Source organism: Mustela erminea, chromosome 10 (assembly GCF_009829155.1).
Source record: "Mustela erminea isolate mMusErm1 chromosome 10, mMusErm1.Pri, whole genome shotgun sequence".
NCBI lineage: Eukaryota > Metazoa > Chordata > Mammalia > Carnivora > Mustelidae > Mustela > Mustela erminea.
In genome coordinates, this window is record NC_045623.1 from 13,891,109 (window position 1) to 13,908,211 (window position 17,103).

The window sequence follows — 17,103 nt, forward strand, 5'->3', positions numbered from 1 at the left end:
CTGGCACACTCCGCCACCTCCAGGCACACCCTAGGATTCCTCCACTCGCCCGGGGAGACGCACCAGGCTCTGCCTTGTCTCCCCGCCCCCCGCTCGCGCGCGCGCCCCTACACACACACACACACACACACACACGCACTCACACACACCCTCGCGCGGGGAGTCACACGCCCTCGCCCGGGGCACCCTCCCGCGGCGAGCCTCCAGGTCGTCCTCCTCTCTCCCTCCGCTGCCTGGCGGGCCGCGCTCTCGGGCCTGGCCTGGAGCCGCTCCGCCGGCGGGGATCGGCAGGGAGCCGAGGGCGCAGCCTCGCCGCCGCCCCCGGACTCTCCTCTCCGCCCCGCCCGCGCCGCGCCCCCACCGCCTCCCCCTTCGGGAGAGGGACCTCGCCAGGCAGCCGGTGGCCCGCCGGGCTCCGCTCCGCGCGGCGCCGGCAGCGGCGGGGGCAGGGCGCGAGCGAGGAAGCCCGCGAGCCCGCGAGCCCGCGAGCGGGGCGGCGGGGAGGGGACGCGCCGCCGAGCCGGGGCTGGAGCGGCGGCGGCGGCGGCGGCGGCGGCGGGGGAGGGAGGGCCCCACGGACCGAGGGACGCACGAACGGACCGAGCCAGGGAGGGAGCGAGCGAGACTTCGCCGGCGAGCGGCGGCTGCTGGGCGCTTCGCCGCGCTGCTGGGCGCTCGGCGCCTCCGCGGCCCCCGGCTCCCGGCCGCAGCTTCCTCGCGCGCGCGGGCGCGGGGCGCGGGGCCCGGGGCTCGCTTCGCCGAAGGTAAGAGGGACCCGACCGAGCCTTCTGGAGCCAGTAAGTGTGAGGAGCGCTGCTCCCACGCCTGTTGCTCCAGCTGCCCACGCGGCACCCTCCCACTCCTGCGCCCGGGTGGGTGGGCGCTGGGGCGCCGGAAGGATTGGGGGTGGGGCCGGCGCCGCGGGGGAGCAGGCAGCCGGCCCGGGGGCGTCGGTTCCCTCCGGCTGGCTGTGCAGCCACCTCCGGGCAGCTCGGCGACGTGAGGCTTGGGGGGTTGGGGGTGTGAACCTCTGCCCTCTTTCCATTGGCCTGCCTTCCCTCGGGGGGTGCCACAGGCAGCGCCCCGGGATCCGGCGGCAGGTGGCGACGGCTTGCTCGGTACCCCCGCTCCTTGCGAGGAGAGGACAAGAGAAATGGCTGAGGGTGGAAGCAGGGAGCAGTTTGGGGCGCTTCGCAAAGTTCTCCAGCCCGGCGAGCCTGCGGTGTGCCTACCAGAGGCGGGGGGCCGCACATCTGGTCCTGCCCGACGCCGCTTCCACCCCGCGAGCTCTGGGAAAGGTCTCTAAGTGACACTGGGGCCAGTGCGGGCCGCGGGGGGGGGGGGCGGTTCGAAAGACTCGCTTTGGCGAGGTGTTTATACTGGGGCTGGGGCGCAGAAGGGACAGGACAGAGAAGTTACCTGGAATCAACTGAATTCCTGTCCTTGCTTAGCGTTGACATTTGAATTGAGTCCAAGAGGTTCTGCTTTTATCCCTGGGCAGCCTGATATGTCAGCAACAGGCTGAGGTTCCGGACCTGGAATCTTATAGCTCCGTTGTATTTCTGAAGAGAGGGTGTCTGAACTTTCTTACGATCCTGTTTGTAAGACTGGGCTGGGGTTCCTCCGTGGTGCATGTTGGTATTTTGCATGAATGTATGTGATGGTTAAATGTATGCGGTATTTACCGTTACTTCAAGGAAACCTGGATATTTAATGTCTATAGAAAGGGCGTGTAGGAATTCAATGCAAAGCATGTGTCCATTTCCCCATGAGGACATGTTGGCACACAGATCAGAATTGATGTGTTTATTTTTCCCAGTTGCTACTTGAAGGCAACAAAATGCAAGTACACAAGGGACCCCCAGAGGAAGAAAGATTAGTAGCTTGTTCCCTTTTGCTGTTGAGGAGGCTGGAGAAAAAGAGAGTTCAGGAAAGTGCCCTGGCCAGCCTAGGAGTGGCAGTGTGGGAGAAGAGGATCTATGTGCTTGTCCCAGGCATGTACCTCAGGGATCCCCAGCCTGGCACCCTGTCTGTTTTGTGCCCCTCCATCCAAACCCTGAGGGCAGAGGAAAAGGCCCGCTGAATGGTCAGGACCCTCCCTGCCCCGAGACTGGCCCCATTCTGGGCTAAGCAACGTGTTGTAAAATTATGGAAGGTAAAAGTTTCCAGAGACTCTCCACACCCAGCACGCTACCGAGGTCACTGAAGGGCAGACCTTGGTGATGGGGTGCTTTGCTGCCCTGTGCCTGGGGTCAGGTTAGGTGTCAGTCCCCAGGACAGGCTGTCTTGTCACTTTGCCCACTTTGGGCCCTCTCCCTCCAAAACAGAAGCTGTTTAATAGGGCTGTCTTTTTTACAGCGGGAGAATTTGTATTCCCCTCTTCTAGAATTTTTTGCCTTTGCCATTTTAGCCCTCACCTGTTTTAAATGGCTTTTCCCTGGCCTCCCCCCACCCCCATCTTTCCCACTGTCAAACTCTTTCTGCCAAAAGCAAAAATAGCTTCAGATTTTTCATTTGTAAAGCGTCCACGTCCTAGTAAAACCTTGGCATTTGAGGCGTGTGCCATGCCATTGGCTGGAAATGGGGCCGCACTCTTGTGCCTGTTGCTGGAATTCATAGCTGGGTCTGCTCCACAAGGTGTTGGAGCCTGTCAGGGGCGAGCGCTACACAGAGTGCCGTGGAGAAGCCCTGCTTAAACAGGGTCACATCTGTGGGCTTGTGTGGAGGCTATATGGCCTTGAGCCTGGTATCAGATGGGAAACTTTTCCTCCCCTTCCAAACCTCACCACCCCCTTTATACACATACACACACACACACACACACAGTAGCAGTGGGGTAATGCTCCTTTGGGGTACCTCTTACCAGGGGAACAGGGATTGAGCCTCTGGAGATGGCCTGGCTTTTGCTTGGCCTTCTTTGGGAAGATTGTCCTGGATTGGTTGGGCCTTGGGACTAGAAGCCTTTACGATAGACAGGGGTTATTTTTCCTTCTATATAACTCTCAATTATTCATCTGCGAGCCATAGATGAGGTACTCATTGCCCTTGAGAAGAGGAGATGGGCCTGAGGTGAAGAGGGTAAAGGGGTGGGACTCAGCTTGGCAGGGACAGATGCCAGCCACTGAGACTTGGTCAGGCTAGAGCAGCGCTGGGAGATTGGAAGGGGAAGGGCGCTGGCCCGGCCCGGTGCAGAGCTGCATATTGGGCCCGAGCAGTGTGCTCACGGGGTACCTCCTGGCTCAGCAGTCTCAGGCCTTACTCTTTGCTGCCTGAACCCCCTCAAAGTCCTGCCTGTCCGAGCTCCACTTCGGGATAAAGCAAAGATGTTAAGGGTCAGAGGTCCAGGGTGCAGTGTCTGGGAGGAGGCCAGGAGGGCTCTGCAGGAGGACCCGGTCTCGGATGGCCTCAAGCTCTGAGTTGATGCAGGTTGTGTACCCTGTTCTGGGCACCAGCCTCATCAGGAATTCCCAGAACTGCCTCTTGTGGAGATGAGGCTCCGGCGAAGTCTGTCCCCACAGCAACAAACCCAGATGCTCTACTTCCTGCTTTGCATGGGCAGCTGTTCGAAGAGGTCTCAGGAGCTCCAGCCTCGTGTCCCGGATCCTGGCAGTCAGGGATGCCTTGAGCCGAAAGGCTCCTTGTCACTTTCTTGTCCAGCTCTCTCCTCTGACAGAGGAGGACTCTGAGGTGCAGGGCACCTTGGGGGCTTGGTTTCACCAGTGCAGGAGAGAAGTGACACAGAATGCAGAGCTCCCTGACCTGCTCTTTGCTGCCTGGACTGGGGTGAGGGGCATCTCTGCAGCCTGCTCTCTGCTGTGAGGAACATCAGTCTGCCTGCACTTAGGTCAGGAGAGCCATTCAGTAGTGACTCGGTCAATCACCTGCTCGAAAAATCATCAGCTCCTGCATAACGTGGAATTCAGCCCCTCGGAAGGGATCTGAGTCTCAGCTCCCTCCCTGAAACTGATGGGCGGAAACATCCAAGTCATAGGATTTTCTGTGAGGATAAATTAAACTGTTGCTGCAGAAGTGCCTAAAATGTGCCCAGAGCCTCGTCAGCACACCATCGATACGCCCTGGACGTGAATTGGAATTACTTGGGACCGAAGCGTGCATTGCGGGCTTTCTTGTCCAACCGCCCTTGCTCCCTAGAAAACCCAGCGAAGAGTGCAGGAAAGGACTGCAGATCCTCCCAAGAGCCCAAAGAAAGTATGGGAGTGAGCAGGGTACATTTCTGCAAAAAGATATAAAATGCGCAGGGTGTGTTCCCAGATGCATCAGGGCCTGCGGCTCCCCACCACGGGGAATGAACAACCCCCCTGTTCTTTTGCCATAATCAAGAGCTCATCAGGCTTGTGCTGTTTTTCTGTTCTCTGAGTGATGACATTTATAGGCAATGTCATTGTCATTCCTGTTGTCTTCTGCGGCATCTGAATCAACCTCCCTTTATGAGGGAGCAGAGGCACCTGTGACTATCCTCCTTAGCATGCAGATGAGGAAACTGAGGCAGAGATTGGCTCCTTGAGAAAACCCGCCTGAGAGCACAGTGAGTCAGAGCACTTGAGTTGGATTCTTTGGATTCTGGTCTGGCTGCAGAGTTTGCTGTTTGTCAGGAGAGAGAATGTCTATCCTTGAACCCCACCCCCTTAACAAGGCATGGAGTAAGATTGATAGAATGCAAATGACACGTATAAAACCCGGGTTTCCAGTGTGAAAACCTCCCAGTGCAGCATGCTGAGTTGCCCCCCGGGCTGTCGGGTAAAAATGGAGGTGTTGTGGTCTTTTCCTTCAAGGAACTGACTGTGGGATGGGCAAAACAGGGTGGTACCCTTGAACCCCACATGGAGACTGCCTGGGTTTAAATCTCTATGACTTCTTATCACAGCCTTCAGCCAGTTATTCAAATTCTTCAAGATTCCTCTTCTTCATCGGTGACACGGGGATGACAGTGGTGTCGGTGGGGTGGGTTGAGATGGTGCCTGGCACCCAGCCAGCCCTCTGTAAACATCAGCGGCTGTCCCTCTCTGGACAAGAAGACCTAAGAGTAGACAGGTAGCATTGTGGGGGGCAGGGGGCATCAGGCTGCCTGAGGTGGGATCCCTGTTCTAGCCCTTTCCGGCTGGCAGATTGCCAACGCTCAGACTTCTTCCTAGGTTGCTGTGAGGGTAACAGGAGATGATCTGAGGAAGACAGTGCATAGAGTAAGTGTGAGATGATTGTTAGTGACGAGTATTAATTGGATGCATAGAAAGTGTCTCGCAATCCAGCCCAGGGGGCCAGAAGTCTGGAGAAGAGAGGCAAACAAAGCACTAGGAGCCCAAAGAGGGAGAGCATTTCAAGATGGCAAGAGAAGGGGGCATGGCAGAGAGGATGGGGAATAAGGAGGCGAATAGGATGGTTGAAAGAGAAGGATATTCCCCACAGAAGGAGGAGTGTCCAGAAACAGAGCCCCCTCCCCGTGTGCCCGGTCTGTGCATGAGCCGCTCTGCTCTTGTTGCTGGAGGCTGGGGCAGGTGCATGGGGCACGGGGCATGGGCCAGAATGGTCAGCCAGGATCCGTTTGCAGCAAGGGTGGAATGCTGGGCCAGAGAGTTCGGACCTGAGATCACAGGTTGTGGGATTCAGTAACACCAGAACCTGGCTTTAGGGAGCTCACCCTGAGCAGAATGGATTTCTGGGGACGGGGAGAAACAGGGGTGGAGGGTCGGGGTGGGACGAGAGAGATGAGCAGGCCAGTGGGAAGGGAAGGAAGGAGGCCTGAGGGAACGAGGGCCATCATGAGGGCAGTAAGAGCTGTTGTCTCATTATTGGGCAACCCTTTGGGTGAAGCAAGGAGGAAGATGGCCAAAGGGACAGGCCTGGGGTTAGGGCAGCCAAGAACAAAAGGCTGACTGAGGAGCAGCTATGGACAAGGAGGTAGGATTTGTTTGACCTTGTCCAGTGTCAGGGGCATCCAGATGGGGACACTCTAGTGGCAGCTCAGGACTGAGAGGAGGTAGAGATCTGAGAGCCTAAAGGAGTTGGTAGCCAGGAGAAGGAAGCAGGTTTAGAGGGAAAGATGAAGATCAAAATCCCATTTACAAGATAAACCTCTGCCTCATTCATTTCAACATAGAGTCAAGCCAACCCGAACTCCAGAGGGTCCAAATCATTCTGAGAGAGGATTGGTCCCGTGTGCCAGTTTAGGATCAGTGAAAATGAGTGTGTCAACCCCAAACAATTTCCTGGTGCTGTTACGTGTGTTTCTGTGTCACCACATGTCTTCCCACAGATGGTAACACATTTGGGGATTCAGAGTCATTTCAGTATCATCCTTAAAAAGCCAGATTTGGGAAGGTAAATCTGTTTCTCAAAGCCAAAAATAATTCTCCGAGCCCTTGTCCCTCCCCATCCCCACCCCCCACCCATCCATGCAGGTGATGGGGAGATGTGTCCGTGGTGTGGTTCGGAGTCTGCTGGGGGAAGGGATGAGGCAGCCCAGGGCTGGAGTGGAGCCGGGTGAAAGGGGCTGGCATGGGAAAGAGTATTGTTACATAACCCGAGGGAGCTATGGATGGTGGGCAGATGGAGATGGGAGGCGAGGAATCTGGAGATGGCAGAGTGTGGATCAGCTTCCTCTGGGAGGGAGAGGGACAATGCACGGAAGGCAGGTGAACCAAGAGCCCAAGACCTGCTTTACAAGGTGGTGAAGGAGAGCCCTGCCCAGCCTCACAGCCTCCCCCACATTTTTCTGTCCTGGCTCTGAGGGGCATGGATGGATGCTAAGTTGCCAGCTGGCCCAGAGAGTAGCACACCAGGGACCGCCTTCTCCATGGGACTTGGGGGAAAGAACCGTACCAAGCTCTGGGCCTACCATCTTCACCTGCCATCTAGGAGAACTTTCCAGACATGGGCAGGCCCAGCCTCCTACCTCACCCATGAGGAGTAGAAAGAATATGTTTACCTGATCTCCCTCACCCACTCCCCCATTCCTGATTACCCTGGTGGGTGAAGAGTGAAATAAAAATTAGCATGTTTATCCCACTTTTAAATTTGTTTAATGAGAACTCATTTACCCTCTCCCAATTTAAATTCGTAATAACGCCATAACCTTTCAGAGCTGATTATTACCCGCACCTTTCCAGATCTTCCTACCAAAGAGGCTTTCCCTCCAAATGCTCCTGAGCCTTCGTGGAACTTGACAGTTTGTTGGGCGGTCAACAACATCTGGCAAGCCCACAGGGCTGCACTGGCCTGGCCCAGGTGCTCTCTCTAGGAGGGGAGGGAAAAAGAATCAAGTCCCCTCCCTTGGGTAGTGCTTTGGGTTCCACTGATTTGTCATTAGGACTTTGGCTGTCTCTCACTCAGCGCTGACCCCGCCCCGCGTCCCATTTCCTCCCTGGGCGGGGAGGCAATCGCGGGCTCACCAGCAACTCTGCTCTCTCCTCCTGTCTTGCAGGGGCCGCGGGACTGACTCCAAGCTGGTGTGCCAAGCCTCCGAGCAGCAGCGGCCGGCCCGAGAGCTGGAGTCGTCACCATGGCGGCGGGCGTGGCGGCCTGGCTGCCCTTCGCGCGGGCGGCGGCCATCGGGTGGATGCCGGTGGCCAACTGCCCCATGCCCCTTGCCCCCGCCGACAAGAACAAGCGGCAGGATGAGCTGATCGTCCTCAACGTGAGCGGCCGGAGGTTCCAGACCTGGCGGACCACGCTGGAGCGCTACCCGGACACGCTGCTGGGCAGCACGGAGAAGGAGTTCTTCTTCAACGAGGACACCAAGGAGTACTTCTTCGACAGGGACCCCGAAGTGTTCCGCTGCGTGCTCAACTTCTACCGCACGGGGAAGCTGCACTACCCGCGCTACGAGTGCATCTCGGCCTACGACGACGAGCTGGCCTTCTACGGCATCCTGCCCGAGATCATCGGCGACTGCTGCTACGAGGAGTACAAGGACCGCAAGCGGGAGAACGCCGAGCGCCTCATGGACGACAACGACTCGGAGAACAACCAGGAGTCCATGCCGTCGCTCAGCTTCCGCCAGACCATGTGGCGCGCCTTCGAGAACCCGCACACCAGCACGCTGGCCTTGGTCTTCTACTACGTGACTGGCTTCTTCATCGCCGTGTCGGTCATCACCAACGTGGTGGAGACGGTGCCGTGCGGCACGGTGCCCGGGAGCAAGGAGCTGCCGTGCGGCGAGCGCTACTCGGTGGCCTTCTTCTGCCTGGACACGGCCTGTGTCATGATCTTCACCGTGGAGTACCTCCTGCGGCTCTTCGCGGCGCCCAGCCGCTACCGCTTCGTCCGCAGTGTCATGAGCATCATCGACGTGGTGGCCATCATGCCCTACTACATCGGCCTGGTCATGACCAACAACGAGGACGTGTCGGGCGCCTTCGTCACGCTCCGCGTCTTCCGCGTCTTCCGCATCTTCAAGTTCTCGCGCCACTCCCAGGGCTTGCGGATCCTGGGCTACACGCTCAAGAGCTGCGCCTCCGAGCTCGGCTTCCTCCTCTTCTCCCTCACCATGGCCATCATCATCTTTGCCACTGTGATGTTTTACGCCGAGAAGGGCTCCTCGGCCAGCAAGTTCACGAGCATCCCCGCCTCGTTTTGGTACACCATTGTCACCATGACCACGCTGGGGTGAGTCCGCATTGGTGGCGGGTTGGGCAGAAGGTTCCGTGGAAGGGAAACTTGGGCGGGTAGCGGGGTGCAGCAGACAGGGGCGGAGTCGCCTTGCAGGGTCATAGGAGCGAGGGGAGTTGTCTCATCCGACGGAGGAAAGCGCACCGGTGATTCCTTTGGGGACGAGAGCTTGCTCTGGATTGAGTTTTCTTGGGGAGGGGGCGGCAGCATGCATTTTATAAAACATGGGAAATGAAGACGTTAGTTCTCTTTTCAGCCGTGCCTTCCGTGTCTGTGTGTGGGGTGGAGTGAGTCGCGGTTGCTGCATTCTGAAACGCATCGGTGCATGTAAGGGCAGCAGGTGGGTAGGAAGAAGGGCAGGAGGAGTTTGGGGAGTGCTGTAAGGAGGGTGCACAGTTGCATTAACCAGAACACACGGAGAGCACTCTCTCTGGATCCTTCCTGCGTTTCTTCTCAGTCGTGTATCTGCAGGCTATCTCTCTTGGGCTTTACTACACCGCCCCCCCCCCACCCCGCCACAGACGCTCAACAGTTCAGTAGCTCTGAGCGGACTTTCTCTAAGTGACTCTGAACTTGGGTTTTCTGCAAAGCAGGGCACCGGACTTACTTTTATTTCCTCACTGAAGGAGGAGTAGCCTTGCTTTCTCGGCCTGACTCTGTGATTGAATGACCTGGCCTACCTGGGCCATTCTTAGATGGCCTGAAGGGATCATGGGGTCAGCCCCCAAAGCAGCAGGACCATCCCAGAGAGGGAGAGGCACTCAGCAAGGCCGTGGGTGACTCCATCTCTTCTGCCTCCCCGAGGTCCCTTTCCTAGCTGTGGTCACAGAAATGTATTTATGGGGCTGGTCTGCAAAGCTTTCCATCCGAGGAAGGGGCTCAGGAAGGAGATTGCAATCTTCTCCCCTAACAGGATTAGAGTCAATGGAGGCAGCTTTATGGACACATGTATTTCTTAAGGGTTTCTGCTTCGGCCGTTGGAAGTCATTGAGGCTAATGCAAAAATCCCTTTACAATTCATATGCTGGGTCTGTATTTGCTTAGGCTGGGAAGCATTATATTGCTGATGGAGAATTCATGAAGCTTTTTATTTGGTCTTTGACAATTTGGTTGGTGGCGTCCTGGTGATTCAATTTTTTTTCCTGGCCGACACCCCGCGGCGCTGGTGTCGGTTTTTCCATAGTGCTGTGTGTGCTTATTGGGAATGACTGAGCAGGTGAGGGGACCTTTTAAAATGATTACATTTGTCATTGTGCCACACGACGGGGGGGGGGGTGCGGAGCAAGGGGTGTCACTGTCCATCTGTGGAGGCTACATTGAATGGGGGCATTCCGTTTCCCTCTTGTCTGTCTGACACAGGCCATCCTGCCCCTTCCTCTCTCTCCAACACACACACAGTTCTTCGAACAGCCACTCACACCCGGGGTTGGTAGGAACATCTGGTTGTTTGACCTTGTCTCCTGGCACAGTAGGATATTTAAGGATAAAATGGTCTACTTAGACCTCTTCCTGGTCAAACGCTGGATTGGGCTACTTTGACTTCTTCCTGAGTTGCTCACCAGGTCAGGAGAAGACGCAGCTTTGCCGTTTGGAGGCTGACCCTAACCGTCCTTTCGTACTTTTCTAAAAAGGACACCCCCGCCTCCAAAGTCCAGGACCTCCCTGGCCCCACTCCTGACGTGGCTGTGACTGTCCATTGCCCTATGTGTCCTTTGAGGGGACTCATGACACTAGAGTGATGCCTCAGGACTGCCGTGGGGACAAAACATGGCAGATGGATGGATGTCAGAGTTAAAGTGGGATCGTTTCAGAGGAGATCGATGGAAACTTCGGAGACCACCTGCCTTTTACTTTTTATTAGTAGTATAACAGCACATGTGTGTCTACTGTGTGTCAGCGGTGCACTAAGCACTTTGCATATATTATCCCTCTGAGTCTTTACAACAGCCCTGCAAGGTAGGAAAAATGCCATCCAACTTCACAGATGCAGCAGGCGAAGCCCAGAGAGGTCAAGTAGATTGTTGTCGTCATACAGCTGATCGGGGCGGAGCTGATTTTCCAATGCCAGTCTGGCTGTGTCCAGCGCCCATTCCCTGTCACGTGCCAGTCCGCTTGTCCGTATACCGTCTGGGTCGTGGGTGGAAAGCAGACCTCCAGGGTTACTTCTTTTACATTATGGCTTCAGGGGTTAGTTCATTCAAGGCATGTCGCTCTTGAACAGGAGCACAGTGAGTACCACAGCCACTGCCTTAGGCACACAGGGAATTTGTAAATGAAACATTTTCATCTGGCCAGTTCAAATGCTGCCTTGGAAATCAATGACTGCATTCCTGGCAAAATCCACTGTTTCCCTGTCACTAGGGAGGCCACTGATTTTCTTTAGCATCCGCTCCGTAGGTCAAGGGGCAAGTCCAGTGTCAGCGGACGGACAATCTCGGCCTTGTATTTACTTTCAGAGGGCAGGAAGGGGATGGCTGGGAGTGAAGATGAAAGGGGAGAAGGGAGAAGCGTGTTTCCCCGATGGCCCTGTGGACTCCTCGCCCTGCTCTTCCCATGCCTGCAAACATCTGGCCTCTGGGAGGTATAGGAATGAGCAGGAAAAGAAGCCTTCCTTCCGTAGTGTTTTCCTTAACCTCGGATAAGTAATGGGACAGCAGGCTTTTTCTTCCCATCCGCCCCAGCTGGTGTGGTCAAATGCTGGATTGAGCTACTTTGACCTCTTCCTGGTCAAACGCTGGATTGGGCTACTTTGACTTCTTCCTGAGTTGGCAAATGGAACCATTGCCAGCATCGCTGTCTGGTTATACATAGAGGGTATTTGGCAAAACCCTTTTTAACGGCTTGGTCAATGTGAATGGGGCGCCTTTTCCACTTGCCTGGCCTGATACTGTTCTCAGTTCTTTCCAGACCTGCCCGTCCTCTTTCTAGGGTGGGCCTAAGATGCGTGCTCTGGCCCAGCCCTAGTTCTGGCGGCAGAGGAGGGCAGCCTTCACCTGGCCTCTGGTCTACCCCCTGGGACACTCTGCAGCATTGTGGTGGTGGTAGTGGGGGGTGTGGGGGGTGTGTGATCTTCTTGCTCTGCTTGGAGGTCTTCCCAACTCGACCCCGGAAACGTTTCCCTCTCCCCTGGCCGGCTCCAGCCCTGAACATATTCACTGGCTAGTTTCAGGCCTAAATCATCCCCAAGAACGCTTCTTTTTCTTACTCCTTATTGGCATTTGAGCCCCGAGTGGCTGTGGAATACCAGGGGCCAGTGTTCTGCCACATTCCACCGTCTGTCCGAGTGCTTCCAACAGCTCCCAACAGACACTTTGTTCTTCCCGTCTTCGGATCCTCGCTGCCCTAATCTTGCCCCAAGTTCCAGTTTCAGTCTGGCAGAAACTGTCTTTGACTCCTTTGCAGAGGAGGGCCAACTGACAGACCATGCGGCTGGACCGAGGACCGATGCGCTGAGGGGAGTTCATGCTCCCTCGCTCTGGTTCCTAACTCTGTCCTCTTTCCCAGGACTCACTGATGAGTTACTCAGGTGTCCTCCAGGGAGGAATTTCTTGGAACCAATTATTTCTGTTTATTTACTATCTCAAACTACCTTAAGCACACAGAACAATAACGGCCCAACTGTCACCAAGGCTCAAGGATGACTTACCTTTGCAGCCTCCTGGGCTGGTGGGGAAGACCCCCATGGCCAGCTCATGTTTCCTTTATGCTCCTTTGACCGTGGAGCTCCCACACGCACCATGAAAGGATTACTGTTGGTGCTTATAATCGCTGTTATAAATAAAATCCTCAATTATCTCAGTTAACAGAGGAAAGGAGTAACGCAGAACTCCCAATGTTAAATAAGACCAACATACCTAGTTCACGCAGATATTCTATGTTGTAGACTTTTTAAAGCAGATTTTCCTTCTGAATTTTGTCTGACTTTGCTTGGCATCGTGATTGGCCTAGACTGAGTCAGTCTGTGGGTGAGGCTCCAGTTCAGTGTGTGGAACTGGGGAGCGTGCAGAAGTGGGGAACGTGCGGAAGGAAAGCCTTGCAGAGCAAGCAACCACCAGGGCCGTCAAGAGCCAGCTCTGAGACTGGAGAGGATGAGCCCTTCTTGGCTATTTTCAGGGTGGGGGCTTGGGAAGGGCCCCGAGCAGCCTTGTTCCTGGTGCGTTGGCCTACCGCTTCCAGGTTGGCTTGCTTATGTAATCAAGAACGGCAGCCTATCTGTCACCCCATGGCCTGAGATGAGAGAGCTTTTGACAGTGTCCAAAAATCACTTTAACGAAAACAGAATCGATTTTTACTTCTTCCAAGCATGAAGCAGCCTCCAGGTGATTTGCATTTCCCTTTAAAACCTAATCCTGGAAGGGGCCTGCCTGAGGTTTTGTGAGACTGGGAGCCGGGCCTGGACAATCAATACAGGCACATCACAGAACAGGGTGCTTGACCAGGTTTACCCCCCACCCAGTGCAAGAAATAGAGCCAGTCTGAGAGCTGGTTAACCCTTCAATCCCCCAAATTCCAGCTGCATCTTCATCCCCTGCCTCTGGGGCCCAGCAGCCCTCCTCCCAACTCCCAAGTGCCTTGGCCCGGGACACTAGCCAGCTGTGCCTACCTGGAGGGTGGTGTGTCCCTGCCCAGGGCAATCTGATCATAGCTGCATTTATGGGGAATGAATGACTACAGATCTTTTCTTGGTTTGACACTTCTTTTTTTTTTTAATTTTTTATTTCTTTTCAGCATAACTGTATTCATTGTTTTTGCACCACACCCAGTGCTCCATGCAATCCGTGCCCTCCCTAATAACCACCACCTGGTTCCCCCAACCTCCCACCCCCCCCCCTTTGAAACCAACAGTTCTGTGATGCTGCAGTTCCCAAGAGAAAACACAGATCCACATCCCAACAAGGAATCTTGCATTCATTCAACATTTATTGAGTGCCTGCTGTGTGCCAGACCCTGCAAATACAAAGCACCATGATTGCACATCAGCCCAGCATAAGGTCCAGGCAGAATGAATTGAATGAGACCCACTTCTCTTCCTTTGGACCAAAACAAGAGATGGCAGAAAGAGCAGTAGACCGAGGGTCAGAAAAAGAGGACTTTTCTCATATTCTTCCTGCCACTCAAGAGACAAGCCCTCACTGTACTCTGTGTCTGGCTGACTCCCGTCATCCTTCGCAGCTCAGCCCCTACATCATCTCCTCCAGGAGGCCTTCCTGCCACCCCCAGGCCCAGGGTGTACTAGGTACCACTTCTCTTGCTTCCCACTGCGGCCTGGACATACCTTTGTCTTGTCAGTTGCCACATTTTGTTAACCTGATCTGCTGATGTGTCTTTCTCCCAGGTTGTGAGCTCATCAAGGGCAGCTTTCAACTGCAGAGATCATTGTGTGATCTGTGCCTAAGTCGGGGTCTCCCTAGATTGCTGTTTAGCTAAACAGGGTTGTCCTCCAGTTTTCCTATCTTCATTTTCCTCACTTGCTTACCATCTCCTGGCCATTTTAAGAACCGGTGGGAGTGCTGTCTGAATGTGAGCTCTTTGGTCATGTCAGACAAATATCCATTTCTGGGCAGGGGGTTGATGGGGAGACCAAGCAGTATGTTGTCTAGTTTGAACGCCAGCTTTAGCTTGGTAGGGCCTTTCTTGCACTGGAGGTTTCAACCCTCAATCTTCACTATTTTGGGTCACTTGGCCATGCTTCCTGCAACAGACTCTGGGACCAAGGAGAAACAGGGAGGGAGCCAGAGAGAAGTCCCCCCATCAATGAAATTCTCCGCCATTCTATTCTTTGGGCAACCAATATTTATTGCATAGCCAGTAGGCACTAGGAACATGGCAGCCAACACAGTAGTCTCTGATCTTGTGGGGCTTACATTCTGGTAGAGGAGCCCAGGTAGTATATAGATCAGCGGATAAATACCAGTTCATGGTACAGAGGAAAATAAAGCCTGGGGGGTAAGCCGGGAGTGCCGAGTGCCGGCTAGGTGGTGGAAGGAGGGAGGGTTGCTATTTTGTGTCGGGAGCTCAGGTGATATTTGAGCAGAGACCTGAAGGAATGTGGGTAGCTTAGGAAGGAGCATTCTAGGCCAAGAGAACAACAAAAGCAAAGGCCATCAGGCAGGAGAGGCTTTGGCATGCTATTCTTGGAATAGCTACAAGGTCCTAATGGTCAAGCGGCAGGAGCAGGGACCAAGTACAGGAGGTAATGGGGGAAACAGCTCCTGCGGGGCCCTTGGGGTCAGAGACGCGGCCTTTTGCCTTTTTCTCTGCCTGGAATGGAAAGCCACTGGAGGGTTTTAAGTAGGCTTCACTTAAATTTGCAAAGGATCACTCTGGCTGCTGGGTAGTGAATACCAACGTCTAGGCAGCGAGTGATGGTGGCTGGGCCGAGGGTGCTGGTGAGAAGGGAGAGCTGAGAGATGTTGCGTGTATTCGAAGGCAGGTGCAACACGGAGGGAGCCAGCTGGTCTTGCCTCTACCACGCCCAAGGCTTTCCTCGCTACCCTGTCAAGGACTGGCCCAGGAAGACATGGTCCCAAAGACCTTCTCCACCCCTGCGAGAAGCATTTCACAAGAAGGGGCCTCTTGCAAGAAGGTGGCTTCAAGGCCCAGGCAGCAAGACCCCAGCAAGGATGGAGTGAACCAGCCCCAGAGCCTAAATTGGAGTGTGGATGTCTGAGAGCTGGGCTGGGGCTATCTGCAAGCAGGAGTGTCTGTACCTGGATGGGGATTTCTTTTCTTTTTTTTTTTTTAAAGGTTTTATTTATTCATTTATTTATTTATTTAGAGCATGTGAGTGGGGGAATGGGTGGAGGGAGAGGGAGAGAGAAAATCCCCAGCAGACTCTGCCCTGAGCACAGAGCCCAGTGTGGGGGCTTGAACCCATGACCCTGAGATCGTGACCTGAGCCGAAACCAAGAGTCAGAAGCTTAACTGGCCGGGCCACCCATGCACCCCTGGGGTTTCCTTTCAACACAGGCAGCAAGTATCAAGCACCTGCCAAGGGCTGGGCACCGTGCTTACCACCCTGGGGGACAGTCTTGGTTCAGAAAGGGAGGCGGAGGTCCATGGCTGGAATAGTAGCTGAGACGGAGGGGTGGGCAGGGTGTCGGGGCTGCAGGGGGTAGAGATGGAGTCCCATGGGTGGTATAGGAGACTTTTGGGGTCTTCCCACTAGACGATTACTTCCGATCAGTCTTCCAAGCCTGCAGTTCAAATTGCTCCAGTTTTGGGGAGGGGCTCTTTAGGAGGCCGGTGCCCATTTCACAGCTCTCTTCCTAAATCTCTCAAAATCAATCTTAGTCTCCCTCTCTCTCCCTCTCTCCCTCTGTTTGCTTTTGTTTGGGTTTCCCTCTTTAAACACACCCATAAACACAAACATGATTCTTCCCGAGGAGCAGCAATTATTCTGCCTGAAAATAGTGTAAATAAAAGGCAGCCCAGCCCTCCCTTTCCTCAGGGAAGGGACCCAGAACCCCTCAGTAACTCCTCGAGTGTTTTTGCCTCTTTCACCCTGGAGGGAGCTCCTGTTCCAGACTCTGGTCTACATACTGTCGTGGCCTGGCAACGTCCCTGTCCCCTCCCCCACCGCCTCCCTGGGCAGGGAGAGAGGCAGAGACTTAGCTGTGAGGCTCCCAGCCCCTGTGCTCGGGCAGGTGGCCCCCTGAACACAACCAACTTCTTCCCAGAAGCCGACACCGTCCTCATGACCTAAACACCTTCTGGTGATATCCAAGCAGTTTCTCTTTTTTGGAAGTAGGAACCAGTCTCCCAGCAATCTCTGTTGGAAAGGGGTGTTCCATGGTGACCTCAGACCACCTTCCAACGGGGACTTGTTTGTGACAAAGAGGAAGGAGTTACCACAGTGCCTTGGAGCACCCAGAGTTCCGGGCCAGAGGGTTCAGAGATGGTGACCTCCAAGTTGAGTCCCGTGCTTGGGCCTCTATCCAGCCTGCATTTCCCAGGCCGAGGAACCGAGGCCTCTTCTCCCCAGCCCCTGCCTCCCTATGGCCAGTGCCATGCAAATGTTGGGTGCCTGGGGAGGTGGGGGGGGACAGAGGGAAGGAAGATAATTCAGACTCCGCTGACCATGACTGGATGGAGGAAGATTGCATCTGGCTCATGTAATCATATTCTGGGTGTCAGGACTGGAATGAGTGTCATTAAACTGAATCAGAAAAATCGTTTTAATCTAAGTGCCACCTCACACACAAGCTAGTTGATGGAGAGATGGATGAGGCTGGGGACGCCTCCTTTGTAATGCGAAGCTGTAAAATCCCATCACCTTCATTATTTCCCACGGAGCCAACGCATCAGAATGCCCACGAGCGGCAGAACAGCTTGAATTTAATATACAGAAAGTCCAATCAAACAATAAATGGATGGAACTATATAAAGAAACCATTTTCTGGGAGGCTGGCTCCATTCTCTGGGACTCAGCTCCCTGACACATGAAATGTGCATCAATTTTCCCCAACTAATGCAGCT

At 54.8% G+C, this 17,103-nt stretch overlaps 1 protein-coding gene across 4 annotated transcripts in view; it reads left to right on the forward strand.

Moving 5' to 3' along the window:
* The first annotated feature begins 665 nt into the window (after window positions 1-665).
* Window positions 666-17,103, forward strand: part of KCND3 (potassium voltage-gated channel subfamily D member 3) — a 209,145-nt gene continuing 192,707 nt past the window's right edge. Inside the window, exons 1-2 of one of the 4 annotated variants that reach the window (XM_032302410.1) lie at window positions 666-764; window positions 7,439-8,622. In XM_032302410.1, the coding sequence (XP_032158301.1) occupies window positions 7,517-8,622 (1,106 nt within the window). In that variant the 5' untranslated portion in view covers window positions 666-764; window positions 7,439-7,516. Of the gene's footprint in view, window positions 765-1,104; window positions 1,299-4,529; window positions 4,547-7,438; window positions 8,623-17,103 lie in introns of those variants that run through there. The other 3 variants (XM_032302413.1, XM_032302411.1, XM_032302412.1) reach the window with 3 other exon arrangements.